This window comes from Colius striatus, chromosome 21 (genome assembly GCF_028858725.1).
Source record: "Colius striatus isolate bColStr4 chromosome 21, bColStr4.1.hap1, whole genome shotgun sequence".
In the NCBI taxonomy this organism is placed as follows: Eukaryota; Metazoa; Chordata; class Aves; order Coliiformes; family Coliidae; genus Colius; species Colius striatus.
In genome coordinates this window covers 6,531,927-6,558,681 of record NC_084779.1, presented here as the reverse complement: position 1 = coordinate 6,558,681, position 26,755 = coordinate 6,531,927, and the positions used below count along the sequence as shown (strand labels likewise).

At 42.2% G+C, this 26,755-nt stretch overlaps 1 protein-coding gene across 2 annotated transcripts; it reads left to right on the top strand.

Moving 5' to 3' along the window:
* Window positions 1–6,415: 6,415 nt before the first annotated feature.
* On the top strand, window positions 6,416–23,093 carry SLC25A33 (solute carrier family 25 member 33). 2 transcript variants are annotated; one of them, XM_062012879.1, is made up of 7 exons: window positions 6,416–6,517; window positions 13,758–13,937; window positions 17,470–17,547; window positions 19,013–19,113; window positions 20,224–20,290; window positions 21,581–21,864; window positions 22,536–23,093. In XM_062012879.1, exons 1-7 carry the CDS (start codon window positions 6,468–6,470, stop codon window positions 22,736–22,738), a joined length of 963 nt encoding a protein of 320 aa, XP_061868863.1. In that variant the 5' UTR covers window positions 6,416–6,467; the 3' UTR covers window positions 22,739–23,093. The 2 variants fall into 2 exon arrangements, with proteins under 2 accessions (XP_061868863.1, XP_061868862.1); XM_062012878.1 differs by lacking the exon at window positions 6,416–6,517 and adding an exon at window positions 8,196–8,415.
* Window positions 23,094–26,755: the final 3,662 nt, after the last annotated feature.

The following is a 26,755-nucleotide window of genomic DNA, read 5'->3' as shown; positions in this document are numbered from 1 at the left end:
GCTTTATGGAAGCACCTTAAGGCTTCGGAGCTTGAGAACAGAACAGACTGGCAAACTTGAACCCTACTGGCCTAATATAAATTAATTTGGGTAGGGAAGGAAAGAGATATTTTGTGGAAGATGAATAGTGATTCTCATGCTTTGTTGTGCTGGAACTGGAATGTTCCTCTCAGACTGGCGTGTTGCCCTGGGAGGGTGGGAAACACCAAACTGGAGCCTGTACCTTTTAAGTTCCCCACCCAGCCCACTCCCCATTCATGAGATGTTTGATCCCTGAGCTCACTCCTGAATGGGGTCCAGGTAGCTCCTTATTGCTCATCCTAGAGCCCTGGATCACAGACTCTCCTCCTGTGTCTTTCCTATTAAACCCAGTCTTGCCTGCAGAGAGGATTGCCATGAGGATGGAGGGAAGTGGATTGTCTGAGAGGGTTGCTGCCATTCTTTTCCATTGCTCCCCTTTTCATTCTCCAGATATGAGGATTCTTTCTGCCTGTATTTGGCTATATAGGCTATATTTGCACTGAACTGCCAAGGGTGGAGAAACTCCTCTTATCTATTGTACTTCAGTACTCCTGCCCCTTGGGAAAAGGCTCTCATGGGCTCCTGGTATTTCTCACAGACCCCCATGAGTTTCATGTATCTTTTAGAGGGAAAACTACTGAGGTGTCTCAGCATTATGCTACAGGTCATCCTTGCCTACAGCATAAAGTAACCAGGATTTTCTTAAGTTCATAGAAGAAGCAGAGCTGGTTTTCCTACGGTCAGTGGCTGGCACCGAGCCAGGCTGTTGTCAGGCAATCGTTTAACAGTCTCCCAATAACCAAGGGCTCTCAGGGTTCTCAGTCACTTGTTCTGACTGATTGCACCTCCTATTGTTCTAGAAAGCAAAACCAAAAGATTAACTTTTTGGCCTCAGTGTCATCCTCTTATCACAAGTTCCTGAATCTAGTTCCATGCTAATGTGGAAAAAATTTAATTTGCCAATTTTAATTTTACCCAGTTGCTCATTCCCTGGAATACCCTTCTGGTTCCTGCCCTGGCAGCCTGCTGCTCCTGCTGTTGGATCAGCCCTGCAGTGCTTGCATGACACAGTATTTAAAATGGTAGCTGCTTCTTGGTTTCTTGGCCCTGAAAGTGGAACTAAGCCTACTTTAGCAATGACAAGATGTTTAGTAACAGTGGCCAAGTCTTGTAATACCCCAGCCCTGCCATCTGTAGCATCTGAGCACAGCTGACTGGGAGGCAGTACATGTTACGACAGACAACTGCTGACCTTTGGGCAAGGCAGTCTCTGTCCTGGCCTCATCTCTGCTTGCTCATTTTCTGTCTGCTGTCTTTGTGCTTCAGCTTTCCACATGTGAAACAGGAGGAGTCAATAATCACTCACTGCAGAATGAGATAGATAGAAGGAATGCAAATTATGTGTGTACAGTTTACAGTCTTTAGGATGTTCACTAAATCACTCCAGGTACTCTGAACAAAATTTTGCTGACAGAATAGCCAAGTGAGGCATCTCCTCACTATGTTTGTAAAAATACAGATATATATCCTGCATGGCCCTACACCCCTGGACTTTAGATGCTCTTTTAGACATACTTTTCTCCCAAGGCTCCTCGCAAAATCTAATCAGTGACCTCATCCATTCTTAAGGCAGCTGAGTGCTATCAGTACCTTCATCACCACCAGAGAGATGTCTTTGATGATGCTCCTGGCAGGGATACACTTTGGAAAAGAGAACAGAGCTTCGCAGATGTTAACAGCCTCCTGACAGACACCCACTTAATGCAGGCTTCTAGATTCCTTTCACCAGGTGCTTTGGCTGCTCTAAGCTCAGACTTTCAGTGTTTTCAGGAAAGAAACGCAACACCTCATGCTCAGCAAGTGTGTTGCTGGTTTTAATTAAAATGCCAGAAAATAGCTGAGTTGCAGGCATCTATCTGTTGTGTTGGACTATTTTACTAATATTTCAGCTAGCTGAGGACTTGAAACAGAACTGCTACAGAAATGTCAGACCCAGCTCCAGCTGCGTTCAGTGGGAATAGCTGACTTAGAGGGAGCTGGACTCGGTACTGAAACAGTGAGTACACTGGTGCTGCAACGTCCTTCATCTCAAAGTTGCTGGGTGAAATCCAGACTATGCTGGTAACAGCTGGGAAGCTTCCAGCTGCTAATGATGTGGAACCAGTTGATGAGTCCTTACTACAGTTTGTCAGAAGACACCAGACAAAACAAATCCCAAGAATAGCCAGCTCAAGCCTTTCCTGGATGGGTTTACGCTGTATTGGCAAGGGGGTAATTTAGGAACTTCCCCTGATGTGGCTCCTGTGGTGTCTGATCTATGCAGGTCACAATGCTTCTGTGCACGTTTATCCTCATGAAATTCCCTGGAAATACTCAATATGCTGTAGAAACAGTGTCTGGAACATAGTGCTCTCCCAGATCTGGCCCAGTCTCCTGGTGTTGTGATATGCTCATGTCATAACTATGAAACTTCTCTTCCTCTTTGATATCCCTGCCTGTAGCTGCATCTCCTGCACTGAACACCTACACTCTGCAGTGCTCTTTCCTTCAGCCTATATAGGTGAAGTGCACTGTATTATGGAAGAGCAGATGCATCATAGTGTGGGTTACCCCAAGAGCTCAAATTCAGTGGGTGGCTGAAGCAAGAGAGAGTGACTTTCTAACAATATACTAGTGGGCCTGTAAAGCAGTGCAGGAGATTTGAGAGTTGGTATTTTTCCCAAGTAGAGATCAATACTGGAAAATGATGATGGAGAAGCAGAGGCAGCCCACTGTGCAGACCATCTGTGCAGCTGCTGAAGCAAGCAGACACAGGCAAACAAACCTCCTTGTTCCACCTGGCTGAGGAAAATGAAAGTCAAGGTGATGTCAGCCAGGAAGCAGGTAATAACTTTTGCTGTCTGGCTTAAGCAACTGAGGCGCTCAAAACAGTGCCAATGGCTTTGTTTCCCAAGGCTTCAGAAAAAGTCATCAATGCCTGAGCTTTTTAGAACCAATCTCCTCTTTGAGATGTGTTTTGTGAAGGGAAACAGGAGCCACAAGTCAGATTATCTTCAAAGTGTCCAGGGCAGATGATAGGCATATACAGGCAAAACTGGAAGTGCGGTAAGAGAACATGTGTAGGATCTGCTAAAGATCAAACCTGACATGCCTAATTCCTCAGTGCTCTAAGGTGGCTCTGCTTCTAACATTGCTCTTATAGTGCTCTCTGCTGGGGAAGGAGAGGCAGAGGCAAGCATGGCTCCAAGTATCATTTAGCCTAGAAGGCAGACAGACAACTATCGCAGGCTACGGAATGATGTGTAAGTTTAGCACATGCATTGCTCCAGTGAAGGTATACAACAACCTCTGGCCGACTCGTACAAACTAGACTGAACTGTGCTCCAGGAATAAGTTTCTAGCCAATGCAGAAGCAGGTAGCATAAATATCTGGAGACAGTAAGCTGTTGCTGTTCTGTTGGTGTGACAGTGGTCCCCTGGCCAATGGGCTTCTCCTGCAGCCTGGAGCACATTCAGGCTGCCCAGTCAAGAAACTCAGCTGGATTCCTGTGTAACAGGCTCCTTAATAAGCTTGGCAAGTCTTAGATTATTGTCCTTTACTGCTTCCACTATGCTGACTGTCATCCTAGTGCCTCCCATCTAGATGAGCAATTGGGTGAAAAGTTCTGGTTACAGTTTTAACCAAAATGTTGGTACCAACCAGTACGGTGTTACATTGCAGTAGAGTCTTCCCCTTAAATTAGTATTCTTTAGGGGCAGTGCTGTCCATAAATAGCCTGTAACTACTTTACTGACATTGTAAAAACCCTCAAAAGCTTGCAACTTGTTCCTAAACATTCTCAGTGGGGATAAACTGGGATATGTGGTCTCATATCCTACAGCAAATAGAAAACTAAGCAGTAAAATGTTCATAGGTAGACAGTCTTGGTAATTGCCTGAGAAACCTACATTAGCTGCTGCAATATACTCAATTTAACTGCAACCTACAAAGGCATTGCTATGCTGGGCTGTAGATGCAATGGCTGAGGAGCCAGTTCTGGCAGTTCTACTGCCCACAGTCAGATATCTCCTAAATTCCTTCTACATGAATTATGAGAGCTCAACGACTGCTGCATGTGTCTCTGGCAGTACCAAGGGGCATAAAGTGTGTGAGTTGAGTATTGAAAGAAGTCATCCCAGGCCTGGTAAATCTCCCAGAAGGGGCAGACGGGGAGGTGCTGGGATGCAGGATGCCCTTAGGACTATTTTCTATTGCTGCCCATCTTTGCTTTTGTACAGGGCTATAAGACACTGAGAGTACATAAGACCAAAGTTATAAAGAGTATAAAAGGTTTGCTGACCTTCATCTGTCCTGCCTCAGCATAGCTCACATGGAAATGAAGTGGAAACGAGACCCTACAGCTTTAATGCTGAGAACTGTAACATGACCTGCCTCTTGCATTCATAACCCTGCCATGCCAGTCAGTGAACCGACTCCGAATGGCTGTGGTTAAAAACAACACAGCTCTGCACACATCTTCCCTCAGCTCTCAGATCACAGGCAGTCCTGCTAGAATCCTGTGTCCAGAGGGTTTTCTGGGAAGCTGTTTGATGAGTGGCTGTCTTGAGCCTACGCCTCCCTCACACCCCCAGCATGGGCTGCCACCCAAGTGCCTGGCACTTGGCTCCTGGCTGCCAGCTGCCTTTGCTCCTGCCTGGCCCTTCGCCTTGCAGAAAAGCCCACTGCCCAGCTACCAAAATAAAACATTTGTGCACTGGAAGAAAGGTTGCTTTGCCTCTGTGGAAGTGGGAGCAAAAGACTGAGGCTCAAAACAGGTTTTGATATGTATGTGGAGCTTTTTTGTTTGGGCATGAGTGAAAACACTAGGCCAAGCCTGTGTGTGTGAATATGAAGAGCTAGCAGTCCTGCCTTTGTGCATTTGCAGTTTAAACACATGTACAAATAAGAATATTTGGTCCAGCTTTCACTGTGTACATATATGTGTTTATATGAATCTTACCTATTTGAAGGGTGAATGTATACCACTGTTGTGTTGAGCTGAAAGTCTTAGCAAAGGAGTCCTTACAGCAATTTCTCGTTGTGTCAATGTTTTCTCAATGCTAATGCCTACATGGAAGTTCTTGTCATTGTGATAAGATTTTGGCTAGTGAGAGGCATCATAAACAAGGTGGGCCTCCAAAGATTACACAGTGGTTGAATCAATAACTTAGAAAACAATACTCATCCACATTCTGATAAGCCTCCAATGGTTACCAACTCTCTTCTGAGTAATCTCCTCTCCGCATTCTTTCATTCTTAGATTTGTTTGCATGATCTGATGGGATTTAGCTCACTATTTGACAGATTTGATACATTTACAACTAGCAAATCCATGTTACTGACTGGATCTCTGGTATCCATTCTATATCATTACAAAGAGTAACCTTATAGAATAACTCAGGGTTCTCAGGATCCCAAGATGTACATGTGGTCAGAGCTGTAGCTTCGCCTCAGGTCCTATTTGCACCTAATGCTCTATTCATTCCTTAGTTTCAGAAAACTCTGTAACGGGATCTCATCACCCTTGTCCACTAGACTGATTCTACTTCAGTAAATCATTACCCTTCAACCACCACATAAGATCACTTCAAGGCAATCATTCTTGATAGCTCCCTTGGGTTTATCACCATAGCCTCATAAAAATACAGAAAGGTCTAGAAGGGCTGTTCCTTGGAGACTGAGGACCCAGGACAGGCAAACTCCAACAGCTCTGACCCCAGCACGAACCCAGGTGTCACTTCATGTCCTTTCCTCCAAGTAGGCTGAAGTGTGGATGGGAATGTGCACACTCAAATTTCACACTCCAGCACCTTGCTGTGTTAGGACTGGGAAACCTGGTTTGTGCCATAAGGAGTGAAGTTCATGTCTGGATCTGAATTTAAGCCAGAAGGCCATTTGTTCAAGCCCATTGTCGAGGACATTGGAAAATTCAAGTATCAGGAAAATAAGCAGACCTAGGGCCTTTTCGTTGATGTTAATGTTTTCCTCTGGATTTTTATATTAGAAGCAGACAAAAAGTGGTGACAACGCTGGGCCACATGTGTGAGCACAGCAGCCACCACTTCTCCGTGGTGACACCACATGAATAACCCAGCTCGTCCCCGTGGCAATAGGCGCCTCAGAACGCCATCTTATTTAACGCTCGGGGAGAGAATGAGGCGGTTCTAGAGCAGCGCCGAGGCACCGGCCCATAAACAGTGACGTCCTCGGCAGCCGCCCGCGTGTAGCCGCTCCCCATGTGGCCCCATCCTCGAGGGGCCGGAGCCGGCAGCGCCCGTGCGGTGCCGCCAGCTCCCGGCGCCCACGTGAGACGTCAGAGGCGGCCTTTGACGCGTCACGCGGCGCCGCGGCCCAGCCTCCGCCTCCAGCTCCCGTCCGCGCAGCCGGAGCCGGCAGCAGCAGCGGGATGGCGGGTGCCGGGCAGGAGAACACGCTGCTGCATCTCTTCGCCGGGGGGTGAGTGCGGCTGCTGCGGCAGAGGACTGGGCAGGGCGCGCGTGGAGAGTCCCCGCCGCTGGGCCGCTGCCTCGGGTGAGAGCTGGGCTGGCGTGCGAGTGGCTGCGGTGCGACCGGAGGCCTCCCTCCCCGGGGAAAAGCGGCTGAGGATGCCGAGCGCGGCCCGCATCTTCTCCCCCCTCACAGAGCTGCTTGCCTTCCGATAGTGGTAGTGGGATAGTGGCATGATAGCGGCAGCTGGGCAGCTTTCGCCTCGCTGGCCGTGTAAAGGAGGCCAGGCAGCTCGCCTTTCCAGAATTAGAAAATACATCCTTAGCAAGCCTGGCAGGAAGGGTGAGAAGGGATCACAGAGCAACGAGGTCAGTGCTGGGCAGTTAATTGGGCTACTGTGACATTTAGCTATATTTAATTTCAAAATCTTACATAGCTGTGGTATCCAGGTCTGTTAAATGAAACGTTTTACTGTAAATCCTGTGCAGTCATGCAGGAACTCAGAAGTGCATCCAGAAAGCATTGTCCAAACAGCAGGCTTTTGCTTTTTGATGGAGCATAACTTGATTTTGTAAAAGAATAGATACGCACAATGTTTGAATAATCTCTGCTTAGGTGACAGTTGATAGTGGAGGCTCTGTAACTGCCTGATTCTTATACTGAAAAGCAAGTACTCCAAAGAGAGAAAAGGGATAGGAGGAAAGAGAGAACGTCCAGCTACTTCTGAGTAAGGGACCTGGCATGCCAGGCTATTGCTTTTCTATTCTTGTCAGGAGTCGTAAAATTCTGGGTTTTGATTGTGTTAGAAGCTTGAAGTAACAACCCCACTCACCCCAACTCACAAGCCACCAACCAAAAAGTCTCCCCAAAAGCCACACTAATTAACTTGCTGTGGTAACTTTAATAGTAATCCTGTCAGAGCATTTTATGGAATAATTTTTTTTTAAAAGTAACCCAGGTCATCTGTTTTTCTGATAAATGCTGTTGTATGGGTTTCTATTCTTACCAGAAATCTTTTGGTTTAGTCTTTTTTAATGGCTTAAACTATGTAGTAGAGTATCCTGTAGCGCTTGTCATCTGATAATAGTTAGGAAACCAACATGAAATCTATTGCTAGCTTAAATCTGTTTAATAACAGACCACTGTTTGTTCTGTGAGGAACTTGAGTCTCTGACGTGTCCTTAGAGCAGCAAGTTCATTTAATATAATATTAAACCAAATGAAGCTGAGTTTTTCCAGAGACACTGCCTTGATTCTGCTGACGTGGATACTGTGTGTTAGCTTAAGTTCTCTCTTTCCTCTGTCTCTCCTGCTTGCGTTAGAGTAGTACTTTGAGCCTGTGATAGAAACTGGACCTGAATATACACATGCAACTTGTTTGGGTATTAACGATTTTAAGCTCATCATCGTGTTAATCTAGTACTGGGTGTTCAACATCTTTCTTACTCATTTAATGTACCCTCTGCCTTCTCTAAGGATCCTAGTGAACAACTGTTTTCTGCAGCAGCCTTAGGAGGTCACCAGCTCTGATTTATTTTTGAGAGAACATGAGGGGAAGGAACAGACACACAGCAGGGAATGTCCCCTGACTGCTCTGGTACAATAAGATCTATTTGTAAAGCAGTAATGAAAATACACAGAGGAAAGAGATGGTATTTTAGGGTATACAGGCCTTTAAAGGTTCATTGCTGGACCTGGTTCTTGTTCTGCATATCTTATCATTTACAGAGACATGGAAAAGTGTACCATAGTTTATCGTGTTGTGATGATAAAGGAAAATGCGACGGCAAATTTTATCTTCTCATGCACCAGCCAGTGCTGGAAGTGTTTGATTCACCACTCGCCCACACACCATCCCAATGGGTTATTTCCCTGTTCAAGGCCCTGAACTTCAGCATCCTGTGTGTGTACGTATCTACCAATGCTACTATCTCTACTTTTCAAAAGAGAAATGCAGACTTGTTAGGGCTCACTGGATAGAACCTGTTGCTCAAGTCTTTCTCTACGTGTAAGAAATGCAGTAGGAAGTAGGTGATGTGGAAAGGTGCTGGACCAGCTAGTCAATAGGCAAGGCAGAAACCTAAATCATATCAGATGTGAGGCTCTGTGCTGTGCATCCCTGACACAGTTTGATTTTTAATAGTAGTAGTGATAAAGGATGTCTGTTCAATAAAATCTGATTCAAGAAGCTCAGCTGTGATAATGTTTTGCTACATCTATGAGGTCATCAAAAGAATTCTAGAAAGAATTGTTAGTGTGTGAGTGATAGTCTCTGAGGCCCTTCCTCAGTCCTTCAAATAGCTTTACTGTTGCACTTTCTGTTAGAGAGCCTTGCTATACTAAATGGGTTGTATTGGGACCCAAAGCTGTTTGCAGAACTGGGACCTTGGATAAAATTACCTCTCCAGCAAAAGAAAGTGTTGGAAATTCAGAATATTTTATAAAGTTGTGTAAGATGCTAACCTTTGTTCAAGTGCAAAGTAATTTTTACAGGTGAAGTACTTGAAGTACTTTTGATAAGAGACATTATTGGTGTTATACCTTCCTGTGAAGGTCAAGATGGGGTGTGGTGTAAGCTGAAACTGACGTAATGCAGTATCCTTGTATGTGTACAGAAGTCAGGCCAGCCTCAGATCATCTTAATGGCCAGAACAGAAGTGTTTAATACTTGGAGGCTAGGAGTGATGCACTTCACTTGAGTATTAGAAAGTGTTCTCCAGTTGTTGAAAGAGGTGGCTTCCTGGTAGCTAACATGATGGGCAGACAGACTTCCTGGCTTCCTTTTGTTTCTGTTAGTTCCTTTTAAAGCTCACAAACCCAAGGGCCCTGGCATTTTGATGGGAAGATGACTCTGAGGGCAGGGAAGATTTCAGAAGCGGCAAAGAGAGTGGTGTTTGAATTACACAGCAAGTGTGAGCATGTTTACAAATCTGAGTTCCTGCTTTGCTGCAGTCAGTGCAGTTGTTGCTTGGTTTTGTTTGGGAAAAGCTGTGGATGAGACTGCATTAAAATTTCTTTTATAGGTATTTCATTTGACTTCTATCTCATCAAAAATTCACTGTTCAATTTTGAGAGTAGCTGCTGCCATTTGGGGAGGGAGGAGGTTATTTCAAATGCTCACATAGCAAAATGTATCAGATGGGGTTCTAAGTTACAATTGCTCTAACCAAGCAGCTTGTGATCTTCATAAAGTCAGTGGAAGTCTAGTGAAAGATCATTACAGTTTTGGATGCTTTTTTTGTTTGTTTTTTTCTTTTGTAGAACTTCTTTTAACACTAAACATTGTGGTGTTACTTGTATTAGGATATTGCTCAGTGATTGTTTGGACAGATGAAGTAAGCCCTACTCTTAATTAAGTTTCATGACGTCTATGTCAATTTGCTAATGGATGTGGAGTTTATTTCAAATGCAAATCATTAGTATATTAGGGCTGGGCTTTGTAAAGATAGAAAGCTGGCAGCAGGAGAAAAATTGGAATTGGATTTTGGGATTTGCGTCCTTGGCATGGTTTTTAAAGTGTCTTTTCATTTTCCAAAAGTAGATGATTTCTCTGCAGCTGTTAATGTATAGTGTGTTACATATCTCTCTAAATACAAAGTATATTTCTTATTCCCAGACTAAGAGTTTCCTTATTCCTAAAAAGTGTATTTGACTGCTACAGTGGCGATACACACATGGTCCATCATCTAACTAGAAAGGGCATTTAAAGCTTGAAGTACAAACGCTGTTTAAGTGGCAGTACGTGATAGGCTGGTGAATTGTTGGGTGGTCTCCCACATAGAAGAGATTTTTGTGTCTTTAGTGTGGGCAGAACTAAGGTGGGAGCTTCTTGTTACATGCTTGCTGTGTGACCTGTTGAACATACTCTACCGCAGTCTTTTATTTCTAGGGAGGTTTCTACCTTTTGAGGAAGGACAAACTTGGATGTTGGGTTTGGGTCTTTTTGCAAGAGGTTAATGCAGTAAACGCTGTTGAATGTGTCTGGAACTGTAGTTCTGCACTGATGTATAAAGAAAAAAATCCCCTTTACTCAAACCAGGATAAAGACTTGGGAGGTTTTGTCTTGAATGCAGCATAACATTTCCCAAATTCAATTTATTTGGCTGCATATCCACGATCTAAAACTTTCAGGGTTTGTGGTTGTTTATGTAGTTGAGGAAAGCTGGTTGTTTCTCCTTTCTTCCCACATGCAGGCATTTGGAATGCCTTTGGAATACCAAGTGTTTCTTTTCTGCACAGCGTGTTGTTTATCAGCTGTCTTTCCAGGAAACAGAGTAACACCAGGGTATGGTGCGTAGAATTCCCATGTGGAGGAAAACCAGCTTGTGTGAAAAAGCTGCCCTTTACATCCAAGTCCTTCACTTGAACTCTCGGCTGCTTATTTGTGTTTGGGACATAATGTATGCACCCTGTTGACATTCTGAGAATTGCTGTTACATAATAGGATTTTTTTTTAATGTCACACTGACAATGTAAACTCTGAGCTGTTGAAACTGGTGATGTCCATATCGACTCATTGGGTTGAATATCAGAGCATTACATATGCATTATTAGAAGTACTTAAAGGTTCCATAAATTAACTGGCTTGTCAAACTAAAAGGATGAAAAGCAATGAGAGGGTTACAGAGGCAAGACAGCTGATGCAGGAGGCCGTCAGCAAAAGAGACTGAAGCATTGTATGGCAAAATGTCACTCTAGACTGAGCAGCTGGTACTTCATAAACAGCAAATGGAGTTTCAGTGTTTTGAATTTGTGAATTATTACCGTGAAAGTATTGTTTTAACCTTCAGAAATGTGAAATGAGGACTGAAGTTGGAACGCACAGTAGTGGAGCATTGGTAGATAAACAGATTGGGAATTAAGGCAATCAAATTCTATTCATAGACTTTATAATTTGTCTCAAGTATGTCCATTAGTCAGACGTTAATTGTACATACATGTCTCTGTGTTGGATATACATAATAGGAAAGATGGCAGCAGGGATCTGCAAGAGGGATCCCCAAAACACCTCCTGCTCTGAGTTACAAGCATGAGCTGTGGGAACAGGAAAGGTTTTGCTGGAAAAGTTGTTCATGACCTCTCTCTTTCCCCCCAAGATCTAAATTCAGAGAAATGTGAGCAGCATGGGATGCATCTGACAAAACAGAGATGGATAAACAGAAGTAATGTCCTGCATTGAAGTATTGAAACAACAGAAGGCTCCTGTCCAGGCACTAGTTCAGTACACAAAATAATCAGAGGCCTGATAAAGTCTCGCTAAACAATGTCGTTTTTCAGCCAAGTGACACAACTTCAGCTGCTAGGTGCCTAGTTTCATGAACAAATTTATGCCTTTATTCAACCGTCAAAGCAAAGGTAGTTTAAAAGGGGTGAAGGCAAATCTTTCTTATAGCATCTGTTGCTTCAGATGTATGGATTGTCACTAGAATTTTCCACTTTCAGCAGAGGAAGAAGCAAGAACTCAGAGGAGGAACTCATTAAAGCGTGCTGTTAAATCATGTTGCCAGTCTCAGTGAAAACACAGTTTCTTCTGTTGGATGCTGTACATGTTTGTATCTGAAAAGCATAGTGTGTGGGATTATGTATTTGGACAGAATCATGCAGAACATGATAACTGTAGTGAGGAAGTTGTATCCCCCCCCCCCCACGTGTTCTGGTGTGTCCTTTTGAACTTTGTGAAACAAATGCAAGTGCGAGGGCTTCAGGGTTTTGGCAAAGAATAGTTGTTTCTTATAAGACATGGACATGCAGTTTCACCTAGGAAAATAAGTGGTAAAGCATTTATAAACTAGTATGTATCTACAGCTTAGAATTTTCTATTATTCTGTAATTGCCTTTTTCCTTTTGTTTAAAAAAGAGATTCCACTAGTAACATAGTTTATGTATGTATGGGGCTTTGAAAGTATGCACTTGTACCTTTATTTATGCTCTTCTATGGATATCTGTTTCCAAATGAGTGCATGTAAACTTCTCATTACTCCAGCAAGCAATGTTTTTGTGCAAGACAAAGGAGAGGATATTTATTATTTAATTCATCTCTTCTTTGTGGAAAGCTATTGAAATTACTGTTTCACAGGAACGTAAGAGAGAGTTAAGTTGTTGACTTTTGGTGTTTTCTAAGGAAAATCACAATCACAGGTTTTTGAAGGAATCGTGTTTTGACACTTGTGTAAACAAAGGAAATGTTTCCTTATCTGTGGGTTCAGTTGTAATAAATGACTTTGGAAAAAAACTGAAATCTTGAGTTAAGTCTTTAAGTCCCAGTGTTTAATTAGTAAGATTTAGATATTTTAATCAGCCTCAGCATTATGTTTAATTGTGAAGTTTGACAGAAGTTACCAAAGCAGAGAAGGAGTTTGACCAGCCACTTTCCAGATCACTGACTAAAATTTAGGACACGTACACTTTATATTCTTGGCCTGATGTGTTTTTTCTGAGACTCAAGTCAGCTGCATTGAGTATGTGCCTATTATAGGTATCTATTTCTTCTTTCTCTATATATTTCTATATATGGGGGTGCCTATATATGTGTCTGTAATATTTTAGTTTTGTGCTTCTGTTACCAGAGTTGTGCAACATGTTCTTTAGTAGCTTTTCTCTCCTGTTTTCCCACCCTCTCTCTCGTCCTCGCAGCTTTTTTCCCCTTCCACCTCCAAAAAAGTTGATATCCATTGTTTTTAAGAGGGCCTAGCTTAGTGTAGTTTTGCTGTTCGCTGCTTCTATAGACAGTTGTTTTAATCATAAATACCGAAATGGTGAACAATTATATTGCTGTGTTTTCAGTCTGCAGTGTCCTAATCCCCAGTGATTAGTTCTTGTCTGCCAGCTTCCTGCTTCCCATAAGAAAAATCCATCCAAGATTATGTTTGCTTTAGGGCAACAACCTCTGAAACAGGGATGCCTTTGAAGTTTTTACAGGCAGAATTCCAAGTCCTGCAGAACATGGGACCAGCAGATGATCAGTTAGGGATTTTTTTTGTTTCTGCTGGGTATCATCTTGTGTTTACCAATATTGTTACTACACGTGATCGTTACAACAGTATCTCAACCTTCTCTCCTCTTGCCCAGGTCTTGGGAAGAGTCTCCCTTGACTAATGCCAGAACTGCCCTGATTCCTGATAATTTGTCCACAATGTGATGCAACTGAACAAAAATATTGGGTTTTTATCTATATGCCATGCTATGATTTGACACATCTGTGCAGCTATGTTTCCCTGACTCTGTCTTCTGTTTAAATTGCATTTTACAGATGCGGAGGAACAGTTGGAGCTATCTTTACATGTCCTTTAGAGGTAATAAAGACTAGGCTCCAGTCTTCAAAGCTAGCCTTCCGGACTGTCTACTACCCACAAGTCCAGCTGGGGACCATCAGTGGTGAAGGAATGGTCAGGCCAACATCTGTATCACCTGGGCTCTTCAGCGTTCTTAAGTGAGTACTGCTCCTCCTATCATTTCAGTGTTTGACACCAGTGAACAGGATTCATGTTGATTGGGCTTCTGCCTTCAGCAGTAGAATGGTAAATTACTCTCTTAAAAACACCTAGACACTCCTCAGTGTTCCGTTGAACTTGTACAGAAATTTGTTTCCATTACTTTTCAAAGTTAATTGATTTGAATAAGTGTCTGGAGGTGTCATTTTTAAACTGTCTCTTCACATTTAGGGGTTTTTGGTAGTTGAGACTTCCTAGGTATCAATACAGAGGACATACAAACTCTTGATGTGCTTTAGGTTTTGGGAACTGTCACATAAAATTTTCTGGAGGGAAGGGAGGTTTCTCTTTTTCTACACTGAGAAGTGTGGTCTTTGTCTCTTACTGGGACTAATCGTGTTTCATGTCTCCTTTGAGTATTGGAACAGGTAATCCTTACTAGGTAGGGCCAAACCTTTGCAAATGATTGAAGGACTGAGTAAGCCATGTATGCAGTATTTTCCTGGAGCCACCTCAGTTTAATTTGGGTATCTAGCAGAAATATGTGTTGCTATTGCTGCCCATGCTGTTCACCTGTTTAATGGTGGGAAGCTCTAATTCCTTCCTTGAAATGCTCTGTCTTTGGAGCATCATATGAAAGTGTGAACCTGTAGCATTTCCTTCACCTTTGTGGACCGGTTTCTGAATCTGTATGTTTAGTGATGCATGTCAGCATCACTGCTCTGAGCATGACTTTGAACCAGATGACCTCCACAATTCTGTGGTCCTATATATTGTAAGTTATGCTTGTCTGCAGTCTGTGTGGATGATCTATAACTGAAACTTCTGGAAGCAGGGGAAGGACACTTTTGCAAAAGCTGTCTCACTCAAATGTAATGTCTTAACTTAGTTCTTGGAAGCTTTTCTCTTTTCCTCAGCTATAGCTGACTTAGACCCCTCCTCTGTTTGCTACTGCATGTTGTCTTTGTTGGTTATTATGCATCAAACCTGTCTACATTTATATTACTTATGACCTTAATTATAAAAGCCTCCTGTGTGGTTCAGACTGCAGCAGTTGATGCTCCAGCTGTTCCCTGTTCAGATGTGTTTTCATAAAGAAGAGAAAATGTGAAATTATCTAGCTTAAAACTGCTGAATAGTTTTCCCAGCAACTCTGAAGTCCAAATCTCTGCTCCTGTGTTTCAAATCAAAGCACCATAAGCTTAAAGTTCAGACCTCATGCAAATGGATTGAATTTATTTGGATCATTGGGCACCCCAGGGTGATGCAGAGAGGTTCTGTTTAGATCAGGTAGCAGAAATGCCAAAGGAAATAATGACTAGCAAAGTAAGTTGAATGATTTTATATAAGGCCAACACGCTTGGCAGATTGCCTGGGGAGAAGCTGCACAGTTATATAACAGTACAGTGCTAATTCAAATTCTCTGCAGATCTGTCTGACTAGAGTCATTCTGGGACTTGAGTTTCTGTTGTAAACAGTGCTGCTTTCCCCTGCCAAACATTTCTTTGTCTATTCAGAGGTGAGTCTATAGCAATTCGTGACTAAAAATGTGAGGTAGTGCCAGTTACCTTTGATTTCTCATGTTGTTTTCCCTTGCTATCATTTCACCTTGCAGCATTAGACTTCAAGTGTCTGAAACTGAAGGAAGTGTAAACTTGTAAGCTGTCAGTTCATCCTGTTGGCTCATCTTTCTCTAGAGTTGTCTTTTTTTCTTTTTTTTTTTTTTAAGGGAAAGAAGAAATAGATTAAAATTAGGTCAAGCTTTTAATACCTTTATTAAGATCATTAAATTTGGTGACTGCAATCTGGATTTCATTTCACTTCAGGAATTGCTCAGCTGCATATATCACCAAGGTTTTGACCTGCTTCAGAGAATTGAGAAGTGAAAGCAAAATATTTATACTCTCATTCTCTTGCAGGCTGCATCTATGAAGAACAGATAATGTCATTGCTTATGATCTTTCTGGTAGAAGAAAGTTCAGTCTCTTGCTTTTACTTTTGCATACCTTTCTTAATCCTGGCTATACATGTACTGCCAGACTGCCTATGACTTGAACCTTCTGGATTAGGAAAATTGTGTAGCTAAAGAAGGAACCATTAGAGCCCTACATATAAAATTGTTCTGTAAGGGTTAAAGATGTTAAATATGAAAGCCTCTGAAGTGCTGTAAATAGAAAGAAAATAGGTATTCTGGAGGGTAGGTTAATCCTGCAGATGAGTAGAAAGCAATCCAGAAGGACAGGCTGGTTTTGTCTCATCCATTTAAGATTCTAATGAGTCATCCCAGCTGGAATCTGCAGTCGTGACTGTTAAGTGACAAAGAACAACTAGTTGGTGGATCTGTCTCCTTGGAGACATTTAGCCTGGGAGTTTACACAGAAAGTTAAACTCTGCTGCAGAAAAAGTGTTTCAGAAGCTCCTAAAACTTCTCCTGTCTAATGAGCTTGGGTTTGCAATCTATGGGCAACCTTTTCAACAGTTGTTGTAACCTAGAAAATGAAGTCTGAGAAGTTGGCATTTGCAGCAGGTGCACATGAACTACCCTTGGAGCCTGCTGGAGTCTGGATTTTCATGCATGGTTTTCACATGGTGAATTTAAAGTGGGCTAGCAGGTTGTGCACTGAAATCCCAGTGATTACTGGACTGTTCTGTCTTTCACTGGTAAACACTTGGCTTTTTACTAGTGTTTGGCTGTTGTTTTAGCCCTTCTAAATATGTCTGCTGTTAATAGTGCAAGAAATTTTTAAGATAATTCTTTTTTAATGAGGGACCTCAGCAAGGAATTGTACAGAGCTTGGCAACTGCAGGGGAAGCTGTCCAAACAGTTCATCTTCTGCAGAGAAGGCCTGGCCCAGCATGCCTCCAAAGGTGTAAGGGAAGATGGGTGGAAATGGCTTTGGAAATCTGAACTGGAACAATTGGAGAGCTGCAGGAAAGCATCATTTGGTGATCTGTCTGCTTTACACCTGATCGTGAAGTCCAATCCAGACAGTGATTCACAGCAGGATCTCTGTAGTTTAACTTAGGAAATTTTGAACGCCTTCAAAACCAGATGTCCCTGAACTACCTGATAATATGATTGCCACATTCAGCTTTCACTCTCAGGGGAAAAAAACATATCACTAGGTAACTGTGAAAGGGAAATGGATTTCTTCTTTGATGTGTCTCTATACAGGAAGCAAACCCGTGCATTGCTTAGATACAGAGAATGCCAGAAATACTCTTTGTTCATCACTGTATTCTCCATACAACTTTAATTGAATTCCTGACAACTTTCAAAGAATGGAAGTTTTAACCTTGTGCCATATGACACACTTTTGCCTGTAGTGCACAGAAGTTCTATGGTATAGTGACTTTTATTCTGTACTGATAGATCTGTGACTTTTCAAGTACATTATGTAGCTTAGCAGTTAACAGCTTCACAGTTAATACTCATTGGTTTTGTGTATGTTTTTGACTGTCTGCCAGAAGAAGCATAACTTTTTAACCCAAATACTATCTTTTTTTTTTCCTGTTTGTTTTTGTTTTAAGGTCAATTCTGGAAAAAGAAGGACCAAGGTCACTCTTCCGAGGGCTGGGTCCAAACTTGGTTGGAGTTGCACCATCAAGGTAAATAGTTAACCAGACACATTTAAGGTACAAACCCAAATGTTGCAGTGTATTTGTGATTCAAAAAAATAGGTCATGAAGTTACCCCACCTGTAAACTGAGATTTGTGCTGTATACTACACAGTGCACATACCAAGAAATAATTTTGAAAACCTGCTTTACACTTGTCTGACACTGGAAGGTGCAGATATTAAGATGCTTAAGTTCCAAGTCATTGCAAGAGCTACTTATCATGTTCTTAGAAAGCAGGAGAAAGTAGTGCAGAAGAATTTGTAGGATTAATATTTACATTTTTCTAATATGACCTCCTACTTCCCTGTGAATATATAAAAGTGCTTGCCAAACACTGAGCAGGAGCTGGATGCCAGAGGAGATTGGTACCTATCTGATCCTTGATTGCCTAATTTCATTTTAAATGGAAAACTGCAGCTATGGGGGAAAGACTTGCATTGCTGCCACATAATCCTGAAGAGGAGGGGGGATGTCCCTTCTTCTTTCAGTCTGAAACAGCTACAACAAAAGTAGCTAAAAAGTTTGTAGTTGAAAGTCTTAGGGACACCTAAATGGTTTCCACATGTACCTCTGACCCATTCTTGGCAGAGCTGAAGATCTTTGTGCCAGCAAATGTTAAAACTTGTTAGCAGTTGGCAGATGTTCTCTGCCTGAAATCAAATCATTTAAAAAGGAACTTGAAGAGTGGTGTACTCCTGGCTTTATACCTATTAGGATGTTCCCTCCTGAAGTGGGAAATCCTGTTTCTCTACAGATAATCTTTGCAGCAGGGATCTGGATCCACAACTGCCTGCTTTTTCATTCAGCTCACTCATGCTGTCTCTTGTATTCCTTTGTATTCTTCCATAAGATTGGAATAATTTACATTATGGAATGTCTCAGATTGCCTTCTACCTTCTTCTAGCAGTTCACTTCAAGGAGCTGTGATCTGAACATAGTTGGTTCATACAGATTCTTGTATTAACTGTTGCAGATAGCTGAGCTTCCTCTATTCCTATGCATTAGGTAGGGATTTGAGGTGTATAAAACTTTTCCATTTCACTCCACGGTTCGGTGTTTAAAGTGTGAGGTGCTGCTTATGCAATAAATTCATGGAAAATATAGGCTCCAGATGGGAAAGTGGCATTCCCAACTTGACTAAATGTGTTTAATGCCAGAGCTGGTGTAAGTATCCAGTCTAGCTTGCTTGGTCTGCAAGACCATATTGCCTCCCATCTCAGACTTGGTGTGAAAGTCAAATGTTTCTACTCTGTGGGTGTCAAGTCAAATAGTGGCACTGTAGCGTAAGGAAAAAAACCCTACACTCAACCCCGTGTCCTTGTAGATGGAAGTGGTCATGTGGAGGCCTCTTTGGAGAGAAATCTCTTTTTTTCAGGGGGTAGGGGGAAGAATAGCAATGTGTCTAATTTGATATTGTGTATTACCTTGCATTTCTTGGATTTCTTCCCCACAGAGCTGTTTATTTTGCATGCTACTCCAAAGCCAAAGAGCGGTTTAATGGCATTTTTGTGCCCAACAGCAACATTGTGCACATCTGTTCTGCAGGTTCTGCAGGTATGTGTTTGCAGTTCATCATCTGTATGGTCTGCAGCAATACCCCAGTGTCCAGCCCCTCACCAATGACAGGCAATACATGCATTGGTGTCTGCGTGGCTCTGAGATGCACCTTAATTCTTAACATATTTATTCCAAGCTGTTGTTTCCACGAGACGATTTCTGTCTCTCTCAATAGTTAGGAAACCAACAGAGTCAATTATAAGGCATGGACTGGACTTTGTCTGTACAGGACCTAGGCTAACTCACCAGTCTTGGCTGACAGCTCTGGATAACTGTGGTATATGAATGAGCACAGAGGCCAGAATGTGGCATATTCTGAATATGTACACTTAGAGGTGTTAAATGCCAGAAAACAAACATTTGCTAGCTTCAAGCTTACCTTGTCTACAGAGGAACTGTTTTCTGTTCAGCACTTTGAAATCATTCTAGATTGTTGTTTATTAACTTGAGATGAACTTTTTTCTGTGCTGTTTACATTTTTTGCAATGTTATCTTTAATGTAAGAAAAAAAATCGTAGACACAAAAAACTTTGGTACTGTTTTAGCCAAATTGCTTTAGGATGTTGTATTTTTCCTACCAAGATAGGCAAAGTTGTTCGTTCTTGTAGGAAAAATACTGCAGAAGAGCTTCACTAGTTGAAGCATCAGTCATCAGAGTGATCATTAAAAATAATCTTTCCCTTAATTATGGGTGGATTCTGTTAATGAGATGGCTCAATGGCACCCCCTAGAGCCTTGGGGAAAATAGACGTGTGTGTTTTCCCCACAGATTTCCTTTTATCTGTTACTCTGAAACCCAGTCAGTAAGTAAAGAATCTTGTCTGCAGGAGTCTTTAGGAACATGAAGTACATATTAAAATAGATGCAAAAAGGAAGAGCCCTTTAAGAAATTCCAAGGCCATTGGTTGATGCTTCCTGAAGTTTAACATGTGATGGTTCTTTGGCAAGAGAGTGGTTGTAGGCTACACTCCTGCATGTGTGTAGAAACATTCAGATAGAGCCAGTAACTAGAACTGTTTCACTGCACAGTGTATGAACTTCACATTTGCAATGGCAATACACTGGCCTGGATTCAACTATACTTTCAGTTTTCTTTTCTCTTTTTAGCCTTTATCACAAATTCCCTGATGAATCCTATATGGATGGTGAAAACCAGAATGCAGCTGGAACGGAAGTAAGTAACTGAGGGAGAGTAGCTCCACTGAGTGGTTAAGGAAGCCTGTGGAAAATGCAAGTTTTTGTACTTTGATAGATTTTATCTGGTTGTTTCCCTGCCTCTCAAATCCACTTTTCAAGCCACCATACTTCTGCCTGCTCAGACTAGAGGTTAAGGTTCTGGGTGTCCTCCTTCAATTTGATGGACAGTTACTATCGAGAAGGACGTGGAAGTTGCTTTAAGTGCTGAGTTACATTCAATCTCTGGTTTCACTGTAGATCTTAAATAAAATTGGCATAGCATTCTTTTTCTCCCAGATTGCTGCTTATAAGAGTCTTCTGTATTTCTGAATATTGATTGATATTGAGGATAAATACATCAAGGACTGAAATGCTTTGATACAGCAATAATACAGGCTATGGAAAGATCAGAAGAGGTCAGAGGGAAGGCTGAGCATGAGGTTTCAGTCTGTCCTGTTTGGCAACATCACTTGTACTGATCCTAGATTGTACAGATGTGTGACTGCAACAAACCAAGGTCACAGATACACAGCTAGGCAGGGTGATGTTTTTAAATTGTAATGTTGGTTTAGTTTCATAAAACCTTCTAGAGGGAATAAAAAAATGTATTGCAGTGGTTTAATGTTCTTTTGTTTCCTTCATCATTGTATTACTGTTAACTCTACCTCCTGAAGACAAAGAGGGAATTTGACAGTAATATATTTTAGTTGAATGATTCACAGTCACTGGTGGATAAAGAAGCAATGAGGGAGTCTGCTAGTAACAAGACTGCTTAGAATGGAAAATCCTTCCTGCAAGGACATGTTAGGCCATATAAGAAGGTTCCTTTAAGGCACCACAACTTATACATAATTTATAAGACTTAATTCTGGCACTTCACAGGGTGGCACCTTTGAACTGAGTGCTGTTTCCTAAAATGAAGGATCATTTCTCATGTAGCAGACCTCTGTCTCTTGGCCTGATGAAGATGGATTTAAGTGCAATTACTAATTTAGTATAAAGGCACGTCTCTTCAGTGCTTACAGTCTTTTAAAGCACTAGTGTGAACTGTGACAGGCTGGATAGAACTTGAGCTGAAATAATTATTATGAGGATGTATTAGTGAATTAGCAAAGCCAAGTGTGCACTGTGCCATGATACTCCTGTTCTATGCAGCTTTCCTAGAAGATTTTTGGAGTAAAAAAACATTTCTGTGGTAGAACCATTTCTGTACTGAAAGCCATGACATTTCTTTAATATTAATTCTTATTCTAGGCTCATTATATGCTCTGATCTGTTTGCTTTGCAGAGTCAGAGGTTCAAAACCAATGAATGCTTTGCAGTGTGCTAGATATGTTTACCAGACAGAAGGTATCCGCGGCTTTTATAGGGGCCTGACTGCCTCCTATGCTGGGATCTCTGAGACCATTATCTGCTTTGCTATTTATGAAAGTTTAAAAAAGCACATAAAGGAAGTCCAACTGCCCTCTTCTCCTCCTAATGGCACTGAAAGGAACACAACAAACTTCTTTGGACTGATGTTTGCTGCTGCTGTTTCCAAGGGCTGTGCCTCTTGTATCGCTTACCCACACGGTATGTTAACGTTTCCATTTGTGGCTCCAGTAGAACAGCTGTTGCCTGTAATCCAAAATGAATGGTGGGGTTTAGGGCTCTAAAGTACTTAGTTGTTGGAATGGCCAAATGCACGTTACTGTGGAGTGTGCATTTGCATTGGTGTTTTTAGTACTGGTCCCACCATTCCTAGTTAGTCACATGGTTGGTGATTGAGACCCCCTAGTTTAAAAACAATTCACAAAATGTCTAATGCTTCTCTTCTCACCAGTAGCCTCATCTAGCTGAGTGCCCACGGCCTGTGGGATTCTGTGATCAAGTGGTGGGAAACGCCACCACACCAAGTTGTGGGCTGAGCAGTGTTGTTCTGTTTGGATACACGTGAATGTTATCATGGTGATATAGAAACAGCACTATTGATTATGGGAGCATCAATGAAGCATTTAGTTCTGTAGTAGCTTGAATGAGCAAATAAACCATTTATTCCACATGAAAAGGAACTCATCTTTAGCTTTGTTTCTTGCCTGAAGGGCAATGTGTACAGGATTCCGTGTCTGAAAGTACAGGCAGGCAATTGGTACAGGAAGGTTTTCATGTCCCTGGGTTTTGCATACTCTCTCCTGGTAATGACATGTTTCTCAGTGGGAAAGTTTGTCCTCCTAACTTTGGGCTCTGTTTTTACTGTCCTGCAGAGGTCATACGGACACGGCTGCGAGAAGAAGGCACTAAATACAAGACTTTCATTCAGACAGCACGTCTGGTAGCACGGGAGGAAGGTTATCTCGCCTTCTATAGAGGACTCTTTGCCCAGCTCATCCGACAGATACCAAACACAGCCATTGTCTTGTCCACCTATGAGTTAATCGTGTATCTCTTAGAAGACCATGCAAAGTAGCAGAGCCGAGGCTCCTGTTACAGACTCTACACCAATTTCTTTGTTGAACAAATAGTCATTTAAGAGACTGAATGCTGGTGAGATTAACTACAAGTCTGTGACCACCTGCTGGATATTTCCTTTTGGATTCGTGCTTTCTGAAAGGTCTCAAGTCATTAACGTTAATAGTTAATTATAACTTTTTTTAACTTAATGATAATTAAATTGTTACTAAATTAAATTACATTATTTAATTTAAGTATATGTTTGTCTTTTTCCTTAAGCACAGCCATATGTGGTCGAAGAATGTACCTCATACTATCAAGTGATCTCTTGGACTGATGTTCATTAAAACTGTATTAAAACAGGAGAAGAACTGGTTTGGAAATCTGAAACTCTGTCTTCTTAGCACTGGAGTCATGTAACTTCTTAGCCCTCTAATAGCCTAATGTCCCAATAACTTTGAAAGTTCTTCTAGTTTGTTCAGGGTGCACCATTTATTGCAAGTGAAACATCCTAGAGCTTTCAAATAGGACAGTCTTGTGGCACATTTCTGTTTGGATGGTGTGAAATACACACACCAGAATTTCTTAGAAAAGCCACTTACATTGGTGATATTGCTGGGATATGATTGTTGGAGGCTGTTGGTAAAAAATAACAGTACTGCATGTGCATGTAGTGCACACAGGAGAGTCAGTGATTGTGGCCTGGCTGCTCTACAGATGTTCCTGCTCTGGCAGGGGGTTTGGACTGGATGACCTTTCGAGGTCCTTTCCAAACCTTAAGACTCTGTGTGATTCTGTGAGATGCAGTAACAGTCACATGTCCTGATCTCAGCCTTTTACTGCTATAGGGCTTTTTGCCTTATACTTCAGTACTGGGGGTCTGTAGAGCAGAAGAAAGGATAAGTCATAAACACTGTAGACTAGAAATGCAGTTCTGGATTCTGCTTGACAACATGACACTCAGTGATATGTCCTGATTTATTTGATGCCCTTGTAGAGTGATGCTTTTGATGGAAATGAGATACTATGTTATCTCACAGACACGTCATTGGAGTTAATACAAAAAGAATCCACAGTTTATTTATGTCATTACTTAATTGCTTACTGAAGGAAATAAGGATTCCTCAGCTTAATGGAGCTTGTTGAACAGTTCTCATGTTTCATGTAGATAGAATATCTCCTTTTTGCCTTCAAAGTCACAATATCCAAGGGGTATTTTTTCAACAGGAGTCTTACCTTTCAGTTATAAATCAAATACCCTGTATACTTGAGATTAGTCCTTTCACAAATATTAGAATATGCCTTTAATTTTAGTAGTCTCTTCACCACTTGTATTACAGTATTCTATATGGATTATTACTGATAGTGCAGGATAAAATATCTGCAGAGGAGTAGCCCAGAGCACTAAATGTGTGTGTTGCATTGGCCATCCTATGCTCTCCTGTTCACTACTGTTATTTGCTTTGACAGCTGAGACAAACACTGCAGCATTTGAGCCCAGCTTTGGTCTTCCCTGCTGTTGAACTGAACAATGAGCTTCTCATTACTTGAGCAGGTGTTGAGTTTATGAGCATAAACAAGTGGTTATGGACATCTTTGACATCAAGGACTATATACAGCAGAGGTCGTGTTTAGACTTGGAAGGATTGTGCAGAGCATTAAGAAACAGCCTAGTAGTAAGTAGGGCTGTCTTGCCTTAGATAAAGTTTTCAGGCTAGTATTTTGTTTTGCAGAAATATAATGGGGTTGATAACTGCATTCAAACCTTCAGGTTTGTGAATAGAACCTAGCTGATGACTGGTACTTGAGATCATACCTGACATCAGTGTGATGGAGGAGTAGAGCATAAAGAGGGCAGAATGTGTGTATACCTCATTATGAGACAAAACTGCAAAAATAACTGATTTCTATTATGTCTTAGTGAAAAGAAAGTATCACGTTACCCCTAAGCTAAAATAGGAAACAGTTGAGTATCTAAAAAGTGGCATGTGTTTTTTGTGGAGACAGAAAAAGCTTTAGTCTCTTTATAGAGTCTAAACTGCCACACATTGCCGTTTCTATTTTTGAGAACTAGGACACTTGTGCTGCTACTTTTGAAACATTTTCTGAGATTTGCTTTCTTAAATTAGTATTCCTCTGCACTTTAAAAATGTTAGCCAAATGTGTAGACTGCTGATAACTCTTGAGAATGAGGGGAGGGAACTCCAGTTCATAAGAGGAACAGCATGAGGAAGTGAGCAAATCTTCATTCTGCCTGACAGAATTAGTAATCATTTGATAGGAGATTAATAAGCTACATTGGGAGACAGAATTTCTGAGTTAGTATAACTTACTCCTTTTCTCTTTCTACTAGATTCTTGAAAATTCCCTAGCCCTTGATTAACCCTGTAAAGAGTTAACATTTTTAGGTGATTCTCTGTGAGCAATCCCATTGGTGTCCCTGAATATGGAATAAGCCTGTTACCAGAGGGGTGAATTTGAAGTAGCTTTTAGCAAAGGGATTTCTGAATTTAAATATAACCTTCCTTTAGTTTTGAAAGAAAACCTAAAAGCATTTTTCACTGTTCATTCAATTTCCACAGAAAGTCAGTTTCATGGAAGGCAGGTAAACTTGTTACTGGTTAGAATTTCCTGGGCAATTTCTCTTTAGGTTTAGACTTCATTACTAGACTCTTTGTGGCTTAATTATCAGTACGGTGATGAAACTTTTACCAGGACTGAGTCTGTTCCTGCTTATAAATTAAGAGTTAAATTGAAATTACAGGTGCACACTTGTGAGAATAGTATGAACTGCTTCTGTTGGCAAGCTTAGCTTTGGAAGCTAAGGTCATACCTCTTACCTTCTTGTATTAAAGAGGGGCATGGCTGTCAAACTACCACCTGCTGCTTGTTCTCCAAGAACGGTAAATCCCACCCCTGCTTGCTGAGAGGAGAAGAGCATAAATGGGTGTTGTTTTGCTTTCTAGGAGCAAGCTTCTGAATAGGTCTGACCTGGGAGCTGCTCCCTTTAGAAACCTGAGAGCTTTCTGCAAAATTGTGTTATCAGTCTATCCAGAGAGTGGAAAAGTCTAGAGCAGCTGTCTTCAACTTCTGACTCACAGGTAACCAAGTGCCTCTAAAGCCCTGTACTTGAATTCCTGCTCTACTTGCCATACTACCCCTTGGCTCAAGTCAGATGTTCTTTGCAGCATGTGGTTTACTGGGTAAAGCTGATCAGTGACCACCAAAGGGTGATAACCTGTGCTCTAAAATTGGTGGGGGTGGGGAGCTACAGTAGTGTAACTAGGGAATCTTCCCTATTACAACTAGGTGGTTTCATAGGAAAATCTGGTAGCAAATCTCTTCTCTTGGAACTGTCACTTCTTTTTCTGCCTGTTCTTTCCACAATTCTCTGAACAGCTATCCATTTTCCTCAAAAATGTACATTAATTGCCAGTTCTCTGCCTTGCAGACCCTGTTGTTTCCTGTGTGTGCACCTGGGCCTTGGGGAGGAAATCCTCTCAGATGGAGGTGTGGTTTTGAAAAGCCTTGCCCCACGCCTGGGCCGGTAGCAGTGTATAAGTCTTTACTGCAAGAGTCAGGGAGCTCTGGCCCAGGTTGCCCTGGAGCCTCCTTCTCAGGCGGTTTCCAAACCCGCCTGCACGCGTCCCCGTGCCCCCTGATCGAGGAGAACCTGCTTTAGCAGGGGGTTGGGCTGGAGGAGCTCTGCAGGGCCGTTCCATTCTGTGACTCTAAGGCCCTGGGTGCTGCAGCCACGCTTCACCGGGGCTTCTCCATCTCTCGCTCTGGCGGGGCCAGCACCTAAACGGGCTGAGGCTGCTTTTGTAACACTGAGCGTCCCGCGTCTAAATTTAGGAAAAGAAAGAAAACAAGGAAAAAAAAGCCCGAAACGAAGCGTGTGGAGTCGGGAGCCAGGCCAGGCACGACAGGGCTGCGTCCCGGCCCTCGCTCCCCGGAAGGGCAGGGAGCCCGGCGGGCCGCCCCCGCCCCCGCGGCCACGATCTCGGCCTTTGCGGCGCTGACTCACGGCGGC